This window comes from Magallana gigas, chromosome 5 (assembly GCF_963853765.1).
Source record: "Magallana gigas chromosome 5, xbMagGiga1.1, whole genome shotgun sequence".
NCBI classification, from domain to species: domain Eukaryota; kingdom Metazoa; phylum Mollusca; class Bivalvia; order Ostreida; family Ostreidae; genus Magallana; species Magallana gigas.
Window position 1 is genome coordinate 50,790,923 of NC_088857.1, and position 20,082 is coordinate 50,811,004.

At 33.3% G+C, this 20,082-nt stretch overlaps 3 protein-coding genes and 1 long non-coding RNA gene across 4 annotated transcripts; 1 reads left to right on the top strand and 3 right to left on the bottom strand.

Moving 5' to 3' along the window:
• Positions 1–3,035: 3,035 nt before the first annotated feature.
• Positions 3,036–4,652, bottom strand: LOC105347382 (uncharacterized). Its single transcript, XR_010714419.1, has 3 exons — positions 4,331–4,652; positions 3,932–4,035; positions 3,036–3,150 (listed from the first exon to the last, which is right to left on the bottom strand). It is a non-coding gene; the product is annotated as an uncharacterized lncRNA (long non-coding RNA).
• Positions 4,653–11,815: 7,163 nt separating this feature from the next.
• Positions 11,816–12,608, bottom strand: LOC105347381 (uncharacterized). Its single transcript, XM_011456453.4, has 3 exons — positions 12,266–12,608; positions 12,035–12,139; positions 11,816–11,894 (listed from the first exon to the last, which is right to left on the bottom strand). Exons 1-2 carry the CDS (start codon positions 12,525–12,527, stop codon positions 12,078–12,080), a joined length of 324 nt encoding a protein of 107 aa, XP_011454755.1. The 5' UTR covers positions 12,528–12,608; the 3' UTR covers positions 11,816–11,894; positions 12,035–12,077.
• Positions 12,609–14,962: 2,354 nt separating this feature from the next.
• LOC105347379 (uncharacterized) lies at positions 14,963–16,637 on the bottom strand. Its single transcript, XM_011456450.4, has 3 exons — positions 16,230–16,637; positions 15,888–15,987; positions 14,963–15,040 (listed from the first exon to the last, which is right to left on the bottom strand). The coding sequence occupies exons 1-2, from the start codon at positions 16,570–16,572 to the stop codon at positions 15,926–15,928; spliced, it is 405 nt and encodes a 134-aa protein (XP_011454752.3). The 5' UTR covers positions 16,573–16,637; the 3' UTR covers positions 14,963–15,040; positions 15,888–15,925.
• A 767-nt stretch (positions 16,638–17,404) lies between these two features.
• On the top strand, positions 17,405–19,188 carry LOC105347380 (uncharacterized). Its single transcript, XM_011456451.4, has 4 exons — positions 17,405–17,564; positions 18,241–18,475; positions 18,719–18,816; positions 19,045–19,188. Exons 1-3 carry the CDS (start codon positions 17,505–17,507, stop codon positions 18,775–18,777), a joined length of 354 nt encoding a protein of 117 aa, XP_011454753.1. The 5' UTR covers positions 17,405–17,504; the 3' UTR covers positions 18,778–18,816; positions 19,045–19,188.
• Positions 19,189–20,082: the final 894 nt, after the last annotated feature.

Sequence of the window (20,082 nt, forward strand, 5' to 3'; positions counted from 1 at the left end):
GGTCTGATTTGCATCTACATTGATGGGGAGGTATATAAGGAGACAACAGCTACATATATAGCATATACAATTTTAAAATTTGTCGTATTTTAATCTGCGATGTAAAGGATGAAAAGTTGTTCAAACTTTAAATGAACATTATAATGTATAGAAAAAAATATGAGTTATAAATAAAAGTAGATTTACGGACCGAAGATTGTTATAATCAGTATTTAACGCCCAGTCACAAATTCACGGATCAACTCCACGGTTCTACTACACAATATTTTCTACGGTTGACACCGGAAAATTTAATGATCGTTCGTACGGTAAACTACAGAATGGATTCAAATTGATACATACGAATAACTACGGATTTATACAGAGTTAAAACGGACTTGTACATTCTAAAACGGTTTAGTAAGTTCTACTAAGAAAGTATTACGGTGGTTTCATCTATAATGGAAATTTGAACATGTTCAAAAATTGTCGCAGCCTTACAAGTATTACCGACAAGATAACCGACGGAAAAGCCACGGGTTAATACATAACGCCACGAATGATGCCGGGTCGTTTCCGTAGCTAATCCGGCATTACGGACGAACGCCCACAAATCGTGATGATGCTTTCATGTTCATGTTCATTGAGAATAAATTGTTCTCGGATTTTTATCCAATATATATAAATTTCAATTTATCATAAAAGACAAAGTGAAGTATATTTTCCAATTTAGATGAAGATAAGTTATTTCAGCGACTTTTTACCATCCGTAGAGAAAAAAAAATATTCACAATTTTAGCTTTAAATAATATCTAAGCTGAATACTTTCCATTCGTTTTATATTAAACTATTCTTCTTCAATAAGTTTTAAAACATTCTAGCCGCATTAAAGGGACTTGGACACGATTTTAAAACAAAATTTTCCTGTTTTTTTTCCATTTTACCATTATAAAATGGTTTACTTGCTCATTTTGAATGATTGACCAAAATTTGAAAGTAGGAAGTCGAGTTATAAGAGAGATACAGAGGTAAGAAATCATTATTATGTAAACAAAGCTCGAGTCAACAAATAATGTAAAGTATGGAATTGCCATTTCTTTGACCAAATGACTCGTGGCAAACAAGGTAAACTGATTCAGTGTGTTTATAGATAATATGATAAACTGAAAAAAGCATTATTTGATTGAGACTTATACCATTAAAACATACATGTGTATGTAAACCAAAAAAAAAAAGCACGAGCTTTGTTTACAAAACAAAGATTTTCAAACTCTGTGTCTTGCTCAATACCTCAATATTTCACTTTCAAATTTTAGCAAAGCATTAAAAGTACCCAAATTAACTATTTTAGTCATTAAAATTGGATAAAATAAAATTTTAAATTTTGAGCTCAAATCGTGTCCAAGTCCCTTTAATGCATCTGGCTAAAAAACATTACTAGTATTCAATACAACCATTGCTTCCAAATTTAATTGTAATCACAAAGAACGTAAGTTTCCATGCAAAGTTGTTTACCTTCAAATCTTACAAACACAGATGATAGACAGTGAACTCAAAATAAAAGACAGGTTCTGTATTTGTAATTCTTCCAGGCACAACACCAAAAGGAAGAGAGTGTTGGTCATTAATATGAATGCTGTGTGCACTTTGCTTGTACTATCAGACCAAATTTTATTTTATCAGTCACGCTTTTTGTGATTATCTAGGTCTGATATACTAAGCTGTTCGGAATATTTCTCGGCACAACTTGCAGGAATCGACACCAACTCTTCTCAATGAAGCTTTTTGTTCTGTACATTTGTAGCTTGATCAGTATGTATTCTTACTCAAAACATATATGGCAAGACATTTTTAAACTAACAAACTAACCTAAAAAATTTAAATATTTTTTCTTTCTTGTACACATGTATATGTTTTTATTTTGTGTTTATTGAATGTTTTTCAATTCATTACATATACCATATCATCAATATTTGTTAAAAAATACCAAATTAAGATAAAACTGTCCTTTGCATAGATTTTTAGATGCATAATACTATCAATTGCAATACATATGTGAATGAATATGAAAACCCAGTTTTCCGAGATAACAGGTGTCCTGTTTTTGTATTTCTTTAAGGCCTAGTTTGGTCAGAGACGTGCACGGAAGTCAGTAGCTGCGTCAGCACACAATGCGATGAGTTTTCACACGTTGTGTGCGCCAACGGGCAGTGCACGTGTGAGCTCAGAGAGGGCCGTAAGTGAGATTAGACGGATAGCACGTGCACAATGAATTGCAGAATGACGAGCCTACGTTATGAAAAAAATATATTCTGTGCGAACGTTTTATTTATCAGTTCTGTAGTTTGCTAATGCAATACATGAAGATTATAAATGTATGTATGCTATTGACATATTTAAGAGATTTCTGTCTTTATATGAGGGGAGTTGTTGCCATGGTAATAATACTGTTTACGTTCTACAGGATGTGACTCCAAGGCGGACTGTGACGCGATGACAGATTGGTTGTGTCCCCCACACCGCAGGCATTGCATTGACAATAGATGTCGCTGTCTTAATATCTGAATAAAATCATAGTATCCACTGTACAAATGAAGGAACTTTTTTACGAACACATCTCTTTGATATGGTTTATTCCCTTCGTGACGTCGTATGTTTACCGATAAATTAATTCCTTTATCCTAGTAATACAGTTGTGAAAATGCAGACAGTTTCAACGTTAGATTTCGAACAATATTTTTATCATATTGGGAGTTGAATCTCTATTTATAATGTCTATGAAACGGCCTTAAAAGATTGAGTTGCAGACATTTGTCACGATACAAAAACTGCTATCAGTTACGGTTGATGATTACTATTTCAATATTTTGAAATTCAATTTAAATACAGTTAATTAATTAATGAAAATTAAGTTTAAATACAATTAAAATGGCCAACATTTTGTTCATATGATAGATATATACATATGTATAGTTCCTGTTGCATACAATTTTTGTGTTTGAATTAATTAATTAATTATTATTCTAATTAATTAAATTCAACAGCAAAGCATAAGATCATATTTATTATAATTTATTTCTTTAATCATGAACAAGAGAGGGCATTCTTTGCCTTGTCCTCAGAGTGAAGATGTTATTTCTTTGGTCGGTCGCAGATAAAAATCCATTTCACCTGAAAGAATACATGTTAAAAAATTAAATAGTGTATATAGGAATATAAAAGATGGTTTGGTGGTCACAAATTAACCATCAGATCTTTATTAAAGTTTCAGATATTACTTGTTTTGCTTTAAACTACATTTAGTAAAAGTGAAAAATCAATATATTTCAGCTTTGAAATTTGAATGCCTTGCTATATCTTTATACACGGCTTCCTTCTAAATGAGATTAGTATCGTTTTAAAATAGAAACAACAACCTATGCCTTTCATAGTTTTCAAAATATTTAACATACTCTAAACGTAGAATTTCTAAAATGTCGGGTTGATTTTTACTTGCATCAGTTTGCCAATAATGATACAATTACTCCTAGGCTAACTTATGCCGTGGAGTATGTCACTATTTAACTATCTTATGTTAGGCTAAGTCGTGGTGTATATAGCTCACTAATCTTATGTTTGGCTAAGTCGTGGTGTATGTCACTAACTAGTCTTATGATAGGCTAAGTCGTGGTGTATATCGCTCACTAATCTTTTGTTAGGTCAAGTCGTGGCGTATGTCACTAACTAATCTTATGTGAGGCTAAGTCGTGGAGTATGTCGCTCTCTAATCTTATGTTTGGCTAAGTCGTGGTGTATGTCACTAACTAGTCTTATGTTAGGCTAAGTCGTGGTGTATAATCACCAACTAATCTTATGTTAGGCTTTGTCGTGGAGTGTGTCACTAACTAATCTTATGTTAGCTAAGTCGTGGAGTATTTCACCAAGTAATCTCATGTTAACGTAAACACCTCACCTTTCAGATGGTAGACCAAAGGTTCCTCTTTCTATTGAGTGTTTATCCGATGATGGGGATGGATGAGGTGTTGGTTAGGGTGGTCAACAACAGCACGAGAGGGACTAAAAAGAAAAGCAAACTAATTACAGCGGGCGCTTACATACAGAAAAGTCAGTCTTGATAGTACATGTAAACAGAATTTGGTTCAATTTTTGGCGATTAGATGTAAACGGTTAAATTCTGCATTTCATTATTGATTCTATGAATTGAAGAGAAACGGTTAATTTTGAAATATCTTAGTAAATTGAAACTTGATGCGTTTTGATAGTATTAAAAACTCACAGTTAACAATGACTAGAATCTCTTTTTGCTTATATTAACTGTCAATTTACAATACTGCATGACTAAACCACTTACTGTAGTTTACGAATTTGCTGAATTCGGACACACGAGCAAGGTTGTTCAGTCGGTTTCTCTGGGCGATAGCAAGCAGCTGTTGGCTTCTGTACGCCTGCTGCTGGGCTCCGAACATTGGGGTCTGCATCCCGTACACGAAGCCTTCTACCTCCATGGCGCTCAGAGCAATAGCAATGACGCATGGGATAGCAAGAAAGAGGACAATTTTGTTCATTTTGGATGGTTGTGATTGGCGACTTTGACTCGAAGTGAGGAGTTCTTCCGAGCACCTGCTTATAAAGCTCTCTCCATTACGGGACTCGTGTCGGGATTACACAACTCTCGCATGAATTACGTCCTCGTGTGATCAGGAAGCGGCACCTTTGCAGAATTTTTTAAATGCTGGACTGCTCAGGTTCAAACACACTCCTAAGGAGTATATGTAATACTGTGTTTTTCTCGTAACTTTCGTCTGTCCGTCTGAAAATGGCCAAACTATTTCGGGAAAAGATTGTACATTTATTAATGAATCGTTAATTAGAACGGTAAGATTTGTGTACTCTGTAGCTGACAGTTTATGAAATCATTTTCTGCAATTAAAGCGATTAATGTTAAAGGATTTTGTATAACTTGAGTTGGTTTTCTAATGCTAGATTTTAAATTTGATCATAGGACAATGTTGTTAATGAATAGCTGGCTTTGTATTTTATGAATGTCATGAACAATCGTAGCATTTTGTCAAACATTGGACTTGCAGTGTTTTATAGTTGATATTTTAAAAATATGCATTTCTCTTTTTTAATCTTTTTTATTATAAGCAGAAGAATGGCATGACTGAAGTAGTATGTAGTGTATGATTTATTGTGATTCAGTGTACATGCATATTCATTTATCTCATGTTTAAGAGAAGGCAATAAATTTAATCATGAATTGCAATTATTAATTCTTATTATCAAAAATATGATCAATAAGTCCGCTATATTGTTGCCTAGGGCGCGTGTTCGATCCTGGTTGTAACACGTGTTTTGTGACATAAGGCGCCAGTTGTAGTAATTTGTAGCTGCAGGTCCGTATCTCCCGGTCTGAAAAAATTCGGATGGACGACCTGGTAGCTACAGTGCCTCCCACAGTAAAAAACTGCAATTTATGGCGCACAAAAAATGCGCTAGTTTTGGACTGATTAACCTTATTTTCACACAAATTCTGTGAAAACATTTAGAACCATTAAATTCTTCAGACAATTTACTACTGATATTGTCACTTTACTTGCCTCAGACTTTCTCTGAAACATGCTAACCGACCTCGGAAAATAAAGTATATTAATTAATTCACGTCGAGATCGAGAGTCGCCATTTTTACATGTAAACAATCTGCACCACTTCACTTTACGGGGCTGGTGATGGTGTTTAAAAGAATATTAGAGGCAAGTAAAGTGACGATAACTGTAGTAAATTGTCTGAGGAAGTTTTTGGAATCAAATATTTGTACAGAATGTGTTCGGAATTGAGATTAATCAGTCCAAAACTAGCGCAATTTTTTGTGCGCCGTAAATTGCAGTTTTTTACCATGGGAAGCACTGAAGATCCCAGGTCGTCCATCCGAATTTTTTCAGACCGGGAGCTACAGACCTGCAGCTAAGTAATTTGTTGATAACATGGAATGGAGATGAATCTCGTTGAATTTACTTGCTTCTTTTCTGATGTACACAAACTCCTCACACATTGATATCATTCGATATCAATATGACCGTATTTTCATTCATCCATTTGTTCGGCTGAACTGGTGTACCATATAAGACATACATAATCATGCAAAATAAGAACCAACCCAGTTTTTGCTTTCACCACTTTTTGCTTGATATCTCGATAACCATAATTACCTTTGTACTCAAACTAGGTTCATCCACTTATATAAAAAATGTCAAGATTATCTCTATAAACATTTCCCATCTCCGTTAGAAATCTTTTTCCTTTTCATTGAACTTTTATGAGTGAAAAATGAAAAATGTTTTAAAGGGAGATATCCCGATTTTTTTTCCCTTTTATCGATTTCAACTGTATTTCTTTCACAAGTATGTCTTTTTGATTAATAATCAACAAAGAGTGATGGGACAGACTTTACTAGAGTAGTTTCCATATTACACAATGATTGTATTACATTTAGTATTTACTGTCAGTTCTTATGATCACCTTCTTTTGCTATTCTGTATAAGAACCATTTTAACAAGACCTCGGACTTTCGGTTGGATACAGCTATCTATTTATTGCCTCAGAACAAGTTAAAAATGACGCGGTTTCAAGCGAAATATACACAGATTGCGTAGTCTTAGCTCAAAAGCCAGACAAATCTTGTTGATTTCAAAGAGCCATGGCCGAGTGGCCAGCAATGAAAAAGACAGGCCTACGTAACATTGTTGTTTGACACAACTACCCAAAGTTCAAGCTCGTGTGAAAAAGGTTTTAATACAAAGTTGATACGAAAACAAAATCACTGTCCTTTATTTCAATATGACTGTAATCCTCATATTCATACAATAAACTCACTTAATACATATAATATGTGTTTGTTTATTTTACACTTACTGTTTATTATGTGTTGAAGCGGTAAAATCGAGAGAAAAATATTTTTAAAAAGTAAAAAAAGGTAAAAATATTAAAAAAAAAAAAAAAAGCAAAGAAATGGGGAAACCGAGTGATTAGTAACTTAGCTGCACCTACATGTACTTCCGCAATCAATCACATCCCATTTATACTAAAAAAAAAATTATTGCCAACTTATGTTATATTGTCGGAGTTCAGAACATTCAACCAGTTTTCGATTATTTTTAACAATTTATGTCCGCAATTATCGTGTAATTTATCTACTTCCTAAAATATTGTTCAGGTCTTAAAGCAAAAACCTGTATAAAACTTTATTTTCATAACATGTGAATTGAATTGAATAAAAGCATTTTTATACAGTCCTTAAATAAAAGTTTTATTAAATTACAACTAATATATAATTTTATTCTTTTATGTATTTGCTGTAAATTCATGGAATACTAGACTTCGGCCCGTGCGTGCACGGGTTGACATCGTATATGATATCGGACATTTCAGCCATTCTCCAGAAATGGTTCCAAATATGGGATTGCTTTCAGTGAAAAATGAACTTTTGATATTCGTGTTTTAATTGTAATAATATTGAAGTACAACTATTCGCCGATATAATTATGAAATTTGACTCACCAAAATTTCTTCGTTCACGAAATATTTGATTTTGAATACCATATTAAAAACCCTGTTACGGAAGTCAGAAGTGAACTAATGCAACTAATCCTCGGCCTGTACAATAACAGTAAACATCACTAGCCTTTTTGTTTGATATCATATTGATTACGAATGACATATTTGACAGAATCATGAAGAATTTAAATTTAAGGGGGACATATATTCAAAAATATCTTTATTTTAAGAAAATCTTTATTTTCAACAATAAAAAAGAAAATAATGCATCATCTTTCATTCAAATTCAAATGTAAACTAGGAACAATTTCATATGTTCAATGATTTTAATTAAAATATTGAAACAACAGAACATTAATATAGAGTTGTTGAGAAATTGTACATCTCAAATTGATGTCAGAGGGATTTTTAAAGATAATGGCCCAAAGTTACGGAAGTTAGCAAATGACCTTTTTCATGGAGAATATTTTTTCCAATACATTTTACAACCAAATATTAGAGAGTAAAAATCAAATACAGGTTATTCATTGTAGAAAATACATTTTTAACTTAATAAGCACGCTTTTTAAAAAAAATTCTTTCCTGTAATTAGTATGTAATCAACATTACTTAGATTTAAAAATGTTGACATGAAATATCTGTCTAAAATAGTGAAATACCCAATTGTGTTAAAATTACACGCTCTGATGGATGTACCAAACACAGTTATGAAATATACCGGTAAAAATATCAAACATATAAATCAGTTGTCTTTTTATATTTGATAAAAAGCTTGGATGGTTCGTTACGGATGTCAGAGATTATAATTTCACAAATATCTACTCCTATGATGTTTTAAATAGTCATGAAATTTATTGGTTATATTTTCCTAAACTTCCTTTTTTATTTGGAGGAACTGGGGTCTTATCCCCATTAAAATATGGGTTGACTGAATCCACATCTCACCTTTTTCGGATTTTCACTTATGTTTCTCCATGTTTGCCTGCTTTGCATTAATGTATATACGCATATAATGTATTAATGCATATATATACATATGTATATGTATTGTTACTAATAAGTCAACTAAATAAGGTCTGTTTTTCGCAAGTATATATAAACTCTTACTAGTTTAAATTTCGGGTATTAGTTCTTAAAAAAAACTGACATCCGTAACTAATCATGTTTAGAAAAAAAAAATCATGAACAGAGTATTTATCAAATATTCTGATCCGGGAATAATACCATTTCGATATAAACCTGCATGCATATTAATACAACCTTAAAAAGCCAAAAATATTTTGGTCACCTGATATTTTTTTTTATCAAATCACATGTGGTAGAAAACAATAAGCTTGATGCACTATATTTCAATAGAGTAAACTATAAATAGCATATTATGCTAATATTACATGAAAAATGACCACTTTGTTGATTTTAAAACATAAGAATAGATTATCCGTCGTGGAAAATATACATAAGAAGCACTGGAATGAACAGATGCCAAATCTGTTTTTTCCCCTGATATCCGTAACGCTGCAGCAAATATTTAAAAAATATTGTCAAATGATAAATTGTCTTAGGTGAATTGGTTTTAATCTGCAACTGATATATCTCTTGCAAATAAAAATAAACTAAAACAGATAAATCTACACATAATGATTCATATTTTTTCGATAGTTTAGCACACTCACATCATATTTTTCTCAAAAATGCACTTTGTATCAAAATATTAATTGCTTCAGTTAAGAATATCAAGGTTCCTTTACTTTCTAAACTCATGTTCTGTTTCGCTGAACAATCCAAATTATTATCGATGGAAAACCGAGCCATATATCACTGATTGAAAATACTGTTACGGATGTCATACGTTATGCCGGTCAGGGGTTTTAGTAAATTTTCCTCTCACTGTACCATGCTATTATATTATTTTTCTACAGATGATGATAGATAGCTTCGGAACACTGTGTTCTCCAAAGGCATCATGAATAAGTTTTTCAAATGCCATGAATTTAGTTGAAAATGGCGTTACGGAAGTCAGGCTTTGAAATGCGTCAAACTCAATTTTCAATTTTATAATCGATGATTAAAAAAACACATAGATTTTCGATTGTAAATTGTATATATTTTTCTTTTAATTTGCCTATGACATTCAATTACTATAATATCAATAGATATTGTTTTGAATATCATCGCTTACTTTTAAGTCAAACACGTGTTACGGAAATCAGGACTGTTTCAGCGACAATATATAAATCGGGGGTAAAAAAGAAAGAAAAGATTGTTATCAACAGGTGTTTACTGACAAAACACGCTATGTGATGCTGAAATAAAAAATGAGTTTTAATTGTCTCTTTCATCACCGTAATGCTATTTAGTATTGTAGTAAAATTGAAATATTCACGTGCGACATGCTGAAAAATACACAAACCGATTTTTTATTGAAATAATTTGACATTATTTGACACTTCAAATGCATGTTGTTTGGTATCAAAATTTGTAATTTTTACTGTAGATATCTCCCGAGAAAAGTATCAGCCAAATATATTAAACGGCAAATAATAATTTTGTGATGAATGCTGGCGACAACATTATATCATAATTGGAACCATTTCTGGAGAATGGCTGATTTACGAAATAGATACATCGACACACCGTATTGTTCCTATTTACATAATAAGCATTAAGCCTACAATTATTATAATGCTTTTAATTTCATTACACTCTGCTTAGTTAGAATAATCAGAATATATATATGACAAATGTGCAATGAAAATTTACACGTATTTGTAATATCGTTTTTGAGTTTATCCATGCAAATGTGCAATTGTGGAAACAAAAACTAAAGAGCCTCCCGTGATTTAGCGTGAATGTAATGCGCATGCGCAAGATTGTAAAATCCGAAAAATCCATATGATTTCCGGATTTTTTAAAGGAATTTTCGTTGATTATTAAGTAGCGAAGCTTGATTGAGAAAAAATAAAAACAAATTGGTAATCTTCTAGTGCTAATAATGTTTAAAATGTATAAAACAAAAGACAGTACTCTTCCGATTTCTCGGTATTAAAGCAGGGACGTATATACTAACGTTACTGACGTTAGTATATACGTCCCTGATTAAAGCTAAAAAATTCGAGTCTATTATTTTAATATAGTAGTATAGATGTTCAACATATATTCTCGCGCAATTATGTGAAGGTAATAATTTTTTTTCCGGGGGGGGGGGGGGGGTATTTTTTGGTAAATATTACGATAAAGCAAACGCAAAACAAAGCGAATAAAAAAACAAAACCCGCATAGAACTATCTCGCAATGTACCAGTAATCGCCTTGGTTACCATTTACGTTTGGCTGGGAATACGCATATTTAAATAACCAGTCGGCGTGTAATGGTCAACTAATCCGATAGTTTACAACTAAACCTTACGTTTTAAGATTCCTCCGAGTATCATGCCACTTGACATTGAAATAAATTGTTTGCCAAGACTAAAACTGCTATGTGTCGTTTATAATGTACATCTAAATGCGTTAATCCTCAAATCTATGTTTTGATATTTTTTTGTTGGTTTGTTTTTTACAAGAGGACCACGCATCCACTAGAAGGAGTTCGGGTCATGTGTTGGAGTCCCCAAGATAATCCAACATAAAGACTTTTAATAAATGGCTTCTGTTAGATTTATTGCCGTTAATCATAATGATTATTCCGTGCAAAAGATATAAATTTTAATCTTCAAAGAATTTAAAATGATTATGTATCATTTACTTTAACTTCATGATTAATGAATTTGCTTTCACAATCCACATTTTTATGAATTTGACAGCCAATGCAATGACAAATTTACAGTGTTTTTAAATCTCTTTTTCAAATAAATTGCATTGAGCGTCTATTTTTAAAAATAAAGATCATTGACAACACACATGAAATGTGGTTTTAAATAATTCCATATCTCTGGGTAAAAAAAGCGTGATCATAAATTATCAACCTTGTTTCGCCACTTTGTTATCTTAAAGCCTTTCAAAACTCTGAATATCTTGCTATTACTTCTTTATATTTTCCTTGTAATACACTGAGATTTCGTTACAATTGTCGTAGAAAAAAAATATACATTTATCTACGATTTATCGTATATGTTCACGGACTTTCGTTCTTCGTAATTACAATGATACGAGTATATGAGTACAAGGCAACTGCTTAATTGCTTCGTAGCCTCAAATTTAGTGCAGATTATCTATTAATTCTTCTCTTTTTCATTACAAACCCACACAACAATCGTATTTCTTGACAAATAAAACAAGGACAGTAGTTTATGTTTTAGGTTATATTTTATTCGTTAACAGGCAAAAAAGAAACATCACGTGCCCACTGATCTGGTCTTCCTATCCCTGCAAAGAGAACAAAAATTCTTAAGTTCAAAAATTCAAGTCAGAACACACGATGGTGATGTAAGATGTCATTGTAAAAAAAATTTTCAATAAAGCCGTTACTAATTATCGCAATCAGTGGTAGCTGAAAGAACACGCACCTGCTAGATAGTTATTTCCCTTGAACGTTACCAAGACGTACGTCTAACCAATCATGGGGAGAGCGGTGTTGTTGGTGAGGGTGGTCAGGAGAAGAACCAGGGGAACTGGAATGGAGAACGGATACGTTAGAGGAAAGTAAAACGATAGACGATTTGATATTTCTCCGGAATAGAAAGCAGTTACATGTACGAACAAAAAATTGTTTTTAAGGTGAGTTCAGTTTGACTTACTGTAGTTGACGAAGTTGGCGAAGGTGGACTGTTTGGCCAAAGCGTTCAGCTGGTTTCTCTGTTGGCGAGCCTTGAGGAACTCCTGGAGGTACCTCTGCTGGTATTGCTGTCTGCTGACGCCGGCGGCTCCATAGCTACCGTAGCTCCCGTATCCTCCCAAGCCAGAGTACCCGACTCCGGAGGTCATCAACTGACCTTCCACAACAACGATGGCCACGGCGATAACGCAGGGCAAGATCATCAAGATGGCGGACTTGTTCATGGTGCTGGTTGAAGTGTACTGGAAGCGAATCCCCGACTAGTGGAATACTCAAGAGATGAGAGGAGATTGTTGATGTGTTGGTCTACGCGGCCTTATATATCCAGTTTCTGGAGCTGTTACGACGAATGCGATTGCGCGTATTACGTCATTGTTTGCAATGGTAAGTGTCGTCTGCCCGAAGTAACGGATGTTAACTTCGGGTAATTATGAACAGGGAAGGAGATTTTTTTGTCGGGTGCAACATGCTTACATGATTATGCAATTGAAACCCCCCACAGGGCATGTTTCTGTAGTTGTATGTATGGCTAGCATACTTCCTTCTATTTTGAATTTGATTGACTTGATTTTGTTTCAACGTAAATTTTTATATTTCACATATACAGTTGATTTCAAACCATGCACCACGTAAAAGCGCATATGTGGGTTTTTTTCTAAAGAATTTATTTTGTTCCTTAATTTCTCTTGTAGTCTTTACAATATACGTGTATTGCTTTACAGGATTACTAGTATTCTTCTGGTATACATTTAGTTTTTGGAAAGTTCTCATAGTTGTATACATGTATAATTTATGATGAATACCTTCTTTTATATGACTTGCATGCTTCAACTTAATCCTAATATTTGCTAAAATATTAGATTAAGATGAACTCTTTTACATATCTGATTCTTATGTGTAAAGAAAACTTTCAACAAAACTCGTTATATTATCGAAATAAATGAATTGTATATGGTACACATAATTCCATGTTGTCTGGAAAAGTAATTCCCCCTTCTTTGTTTGTATTTGCATGTATGGTATTGTTACATTTAGTACACTAAAATTACGAAGACAGAAATATTCATGTTGAGGGAATAGTTCTCTGTGTCCAATGCGAAAAAAAGAGTATGGATGATTAATATTGTATCGTATATAGGTACTTCACTACACCTCGACTTTTACCTTTTAAAACCCTACGTCAAAAAATGTTTTATTAATTTGTTCGTATCAATCTATTTGGTTGAACATCGTCTTAATTCAGTGGTTGAAGTGTCGGGTTTGTGAACCGCAGATCCTGAGTTCAAATCCGCAATAGGCTTTTGTTCATATTCTACAATTAATTTTTGAAAACAATTTTCTATCTAAAATTGCAAATTTTTTCGTCTGTTTGACTCATATACCTCTTATCTATCATGGTATCTATAATAATCAAGCAAATATTTGCTGATTTGAGAAACTATTTCAAAGTGTCGTAAACCCCTTAAAAGTTTTTAAATATTTTTTTTCTATTTCACTAAATTTCCCATTCTCTATTAAATGAAATAAATATAATTATCTAATATAATCATTTACATGTTCATTTACATATTCTTAATCTACTTATGACGTATTGGTTAAACAGCGCCATATGGGTAGGACACAGATGATCACGTGATCTTGGTATCACCGGTCTCTCAGGGACCACACTTAAGCAATACATCCTACTGAAATGGACATTGATCATGCTGGGTAAAGTATAACTTGGATTGATTATAATTTTTGCCTTATCAAAATTGGGTTTGTTTTGTTAAGTTTTTATTCTATTGATAATAAATATATTAACAATTTTTTGTTGTTTCTCATATCTTAATTATATCGTTCATAATTAATTTTGCTTCACTATTCTTATACATATATGTATATTCTAAACACTATGCTACGTTTTACTTTTAGGAGAATTGACCCTGCGTGCGCAGTGTTTATGCCCTCCATAAACATGATTTACTTTTATTTGCTTGGATGATATAAAAGATCAAAAAGATAACTCGATGGCGATAAAGCTATATCGCTGATAGCAGTCTGTTTTTGATCTCTCGTGTTCATAGCTATGGATTATTATTAATTTAATAATGATTAATAAAAACAAATTAATAGTAATACTAGCTTTATAAAATTGCGTTTATTGTATAAAAAAAAATATAGGTACTCTGCAAGATTATCCTAAAATTTATTGGTTTGCGAGTCAAAAAGTACTTTAAAAACATGTACATCCTTGAGAGTAATAAGCGTTTAAAATCAATAAATATTTTTACAAAATCTATAAGCTTGGGTACTTATCACTTTATAAAATTAATTAAATATCAAATTTTAAAAGACAGATACTATGTCCATTTCATTCTCATGTCCGTTTAAGGGGATGTCTGGGGGTGGGTGGGGGGGGGGGTGTTTTGGGGAATTTAAAAAAAAAATGGGGGGGGGGGGGTAAGTGAACGAATTTCTGGTTATAGGGTCAGATTCACTTTTTTATTTTACCGATTGTACCGATCGTATCTATGTAATTAAAAAATATATCATTATGTCCCCTCGCATCCTTTCGTATCGGTAATATCCTTTCGATTCACAGGGTGTTGGTTAATTTGTGAGTTTTTTAACAAGTATACACAAGAACACATGCACATAGAAATAAAGATGACCAAAATATAACATAAGTGTTTATTAAAATAAAATGACATAAAAGTAATATTTCTGCTAACCGCGCATCGCAACATCACCACCCCTGAAATTGAAATAAAATAGAATATAAAAATGCATCATATTTATAGTAATACCGTATGTGTAAATGCATAGAATGTGGTTTGCTCTTGCAATACTGATATTTACAAGGTGGAGAGGGACATTTAAACATAAAATAATTTTTTTCTAAAGAACATCTGAAAATGAAATCACCGTATAATTTTTTGGAAAATATAGAAATATTTAGTAAAAATATGCTTTTGAAAATTCATATGAAGGTAAAATCTGAAAAACTTAAATCCGGTTCAGAACTAAAGGTGTAGGTATTACATCTGATGATTTCATCGTCTAGGCTAAGCTTTTTAGAAACATTATCGATGTGAAAAAATATATTAGTTATGATTATTCTTTTTTATGCAAAAAGGTTAGATAATGGAGGGGTTCCAGTCCTTTTAAAGTAATTCAGATAATATCAGTCTTCAGTTATTTACAATAGGGCTTATATGGTCATGATGTCCAATACCATCAAAAAAAATATTATAAAGGGGAGGGGGTGATTGCGCGTGATTTTTTATAGTTCAACGATAAAAAGGGGATCTTTGATATTCTTATTAAAAATGCTGTATTAGATAGTCGTAGCAGAGGTTAAAAATTGATCTCTAAAAATCATTCATTTAACGATGTTCCCTTTTCATGTAATTATGTCAGTTTTGAAGTATCTCATTTTGCGCATGTTCATGTCTATGAATTAATATTTTAGTTCTATTTGCTGGAAAGTTGAGACTGCTCTAAACTTATCGGAAAAGAATTGCCATTTCCACCAAATTTCTTGCATGTGTGAACAAAGATATTTACCATAATAACAAAAGTAAAACAGAAAACATGATTACCAAATGTTAAGAGAATCGTAGATTTTGAAACAGGGAGTTTATCCAATAAGTGGAAGAGCTGTAGAGTTGGAGAATGCCAGCAAAGCAAGAACGGCGGGTACTGAAATGTAGAAAAAAATATATATAATGTGAACAAGAAGAAAATGATGAACATTTAAAACACGGCATCTAAACCAATTTTACCAATTGTTATGCTCAATCAACAATTTTTGTTAAAGATATCGGAAAAAAACATCGGTTCCTGTTGTCTTCTTCATACAAAGATGCACAAAATTGGTAAGTTAAAGAATACCGCGTGCAGACTGAAGCGTTTTTCAAACGTCAAGAACATAAATTCCCTACCAGCGGCGGTCCATTTTGTGAACGTTGATGCCCGGGCTAAATCATTGAGAGCGTTTCTAATGACAATGGTCCTTGAGGCTTTTTGCTGCCAATCCCTTAGAGCCATTCTGTATGCGATCAGATTCCTTTGATATTTGGCCCTCTCCTGGGAGTTACCCCCGTAAATGTTTCCTAGGGCTCCCATGGCACCGTATCCTCCCGCCCCTCCATATCCTCCCGCCCCTCCATATCCTCCATAGCCTCCAGCGGCAGGGTATCCCATCGTTCCATACTGAGCGCTCACTTCCACTGCCACATAAGCCAACAGGCAGACGCCGGCTAAGAAGAAAAACTGTTTATTCATCTTCAAAGCTCTATGTTCGAACGAATCTCCTGCTTTTGCTGTTTGAGGGAGATCTCAGAACATGGATGCCTTTGGTTTATATATGAATGGGGTTGTTGCGTAGCGGGTTTCCTCTGGGCCTGCAGCGTTTCGTGACGGGTTTTGTAACCTCAGTAGATGAACGCAGAGCTGCTTTCGTTTCTGGTGTAACAGTGTTTCCGCGCATCAATCTCCGCTGACAGTTTGCACAACGAGACGGTACCATGGCCATTTACTTGTGTACCCATTGTCCTTACGTTCAAAGCGCGAGGAAACATTGCTGTTACACATTAAGGAGATTTTACCCTTCACCACTGTTAAGAACTATTTGATTTCATATCTTAATTTTGATAGGGTTACATAGTTCCATTTAACTTTACATGGCTTAGAAAATGCATCAGTGTACACACATAGTCATAAAAATTATCAACTCAAATAGCGTACTCTTTGTTTTGCATGTTGTTAAAATTACATTGGAAAATATGAATAAAAAATAGAAAAAATTATCAAAGAAACATGTTTCTTTCTTTCTGATGTTTAATTATTTTTGGTGAATTTAGGGGGAAAAGTCTTAAGTTGGAACACAGCCTGAGTTCATCAGAGTGATTCACATAACACTCGTAATTTGGCAACCTGGCCTCGTCCAGGCGTACACAGATAGCTAGAGTGGGTACTGATTGACGACTGTGGACTTACTTACTGTTAGCTAACCCGGTCCCCGGAATATCGCTATCCATAAACCTCATCTATCTTTCGTGTCCGCATTATTCCATAATTACAAAGATGTTCTCCCGAAACGTTAATTTTCTAACGACAACGGAAATCACGTGATATCAAGGGGTATTTAAACTACTGTGCCAATAGTTCGTCAATCTCCAATTTGATAGCAACAACCCAAAGGGGGATTCGCCACCATGAATAAAGCAATTTTATTCATCGTCGGGACGTTGTTAGCCGTCGTCATTGTGGTTCATGTAAGCTTTTTCCTCCGTTTTGATTTATATCAATTTCTCGGAAGATGCAAGAAAGGATATTTACAACATTGTTGTTTTGAGTTTTTAATTTTTAAAGTTTTTTTGTGAAATTTTAGCATCTTTATTCTTCGATCAAGATATGATTCATTTGAATCTGTTACATATTTTAAGTATTATTGATCTAACAATATTCTTTTTATTTCCAATTGGGGTAAGGGTATGGATATTTTCAATAAATACATGTATTTAAGTTGTCAAAATGTAGAAAAAAATATTGGAGACCAACTATTCATAGAAAAAATTTGTCTAGGTATCCACTTTTTAGCTTTTTATGAATCAGGGAAAGTTTATAATTCGATATCTTAATCTATGAAAACTCTGTTTTGCAAAGTACATGCGGTAGGGACCACCTTGATTGTCCTCTCCAACTGCCAAATAGTTCATAAAAAGGCTAATTTGCATTTTGGTTTTGACAAAAGTGAATAGTAGGAAAGTTATTGTACAAGAATATTCAATTAAGCCGTTACTTAGATAGACCCAGTTGTCAATTGGCAGGTTTTGTAACACTAAAAACAGGGAAATTTGTCTTTATGTCCATGGGGGAACAATAATTGATAATGCGAGTTGTGGCTAGAAAGGTAAGTAAACTAATCCCTGAAATGTTGTCCCCTTACAGTGTCAGAAGGTGATGGTGATCCGGCCCCAGACCGGGTACCGACCCAACTACAACATGTACAACCAGATGGCTAACGCCCGCCAACCCTCCTTCTCCCAGCAAGACGGATACCTGTACGCTCTCAACATTAACCAGCAATACACAGATGCCAACGAGGCCCAGAACCTACTGAGGACTGTGCAGGCCATCCGACAGGCCACTTATGACTCCAGGCTGGGGTCAATTCTTAACCTCCGTAAGTATTCGTCGGGGGGGGGGGATGGGGATGGGGAATGGGGGATATAATCAGCTAGATTTTACTTAAAATGAATGTGTGTTTTAATTAAAGCGTTCTTAATTATTTACGGTTATTTGATTTAATGGTTCTTTTAGAAAAGTTTAGAAATCGGGTTTTTTAATCAGAAAATAAATGTTGTCAATATCATCGTAGAAAACATGTACGTATTGAAAGATTAATGCCCGTTTCCGTTTCTTTCAGTGTTGAGTACTTTTGTTGGTCTTTTGCTCACCAACTCCACCGGTGCTATTGCTGGTTAAAATGCATAAAACTACTTCCAAATCAGTTGTATTGTTCAGGTATGTATAATGTCCGTTATAATCCATATTTATAATTAAGATAATTCATTTTAAAAAATAACTGGTTTAAAATTTCCAGTAATAAAACTTATAGTTTATTTGATTCAGGTACTTCAGGAATAAGAAAATAATGAAGATATATAAGTGTCTTATTGGCACTAGTATTCTGTGTTCTATGCTCTCACACAGTCGATATTATTATATTTTGTTTTATTTTTTTTATTTCAGGGATGGGCGGCCATAATTATTGCGTGATGTTTACAATATGTGTTTCTTTCAATAAAATGACATACCCTTTTATTTTCTATTATTCTTGTACAATTTAATGGATTATGTTTTGTGATTGATGTCCAATAAATGATATCAGGACGAGTTGTCAAGTCTTAAGTTATCTCCCAACATAACATTAAACACAAATATGAGTATAATAATACTTGGTACGTTCTTAACAACAAAATGTTTGTTGTATATCATATACATGATTACATGTGTTTAAGCAATGGCTTATTATGAATACATGTATGTGCATCTCTACAAGATGAAACGCTGCTATATGCATTCTTCTTTAAAAATGTAAAGTTATTCAATATATCAGTTCTGTATCGGTTCAATTTTACGCAAAACTAAATTATAGTGCTTCGTGATATACGTAATGATAAAAATTACAACTGGATTTTAATGGCAAGGAATATGTAAGAGACTCTCCAAAGCACCTTTTATGAAAAATTCCATTGGATAAATTATTCAATAAGACATACTTTCTTTTCTTTGGAGTTATACATTCAAATAGTACATACATTGCGCATTCGTAACATATTTGTTGACTAAACAAGTAAATATATTCTGTTATTCGTAATGTAGATATGAAAATCTATCAACAGTTGTTTTCAAGTGTTAGAGGTTGTGACAAAACCTGCTCCTCCTATATTGTAGTTCAATGCATATATTGGTGTACTCGAGATGTTTCTGAACTCTGCATGAAAAAAAATCTTGTTTAAGAGCGGGTATACCTTCTTTTATCAATAGTTCACGACCTTTTGATGCTTGTCATATATAGACAGTAGGTCATGGTAATGATGCATAATCACATGACTAAGTAGCCTGAAAGACAAACTGACCAATGGGGAGAGAGATTCAGTATTGCTTGATATTACGTGACTAGTGTTTCCTCGTGACTATGTGACGTCAAGACTTATTATTTGTTATTATTAACAGTGTTAGTAAAAGAACGACCAAACTATGTACTATTGCTGTTGTTACTAGGTA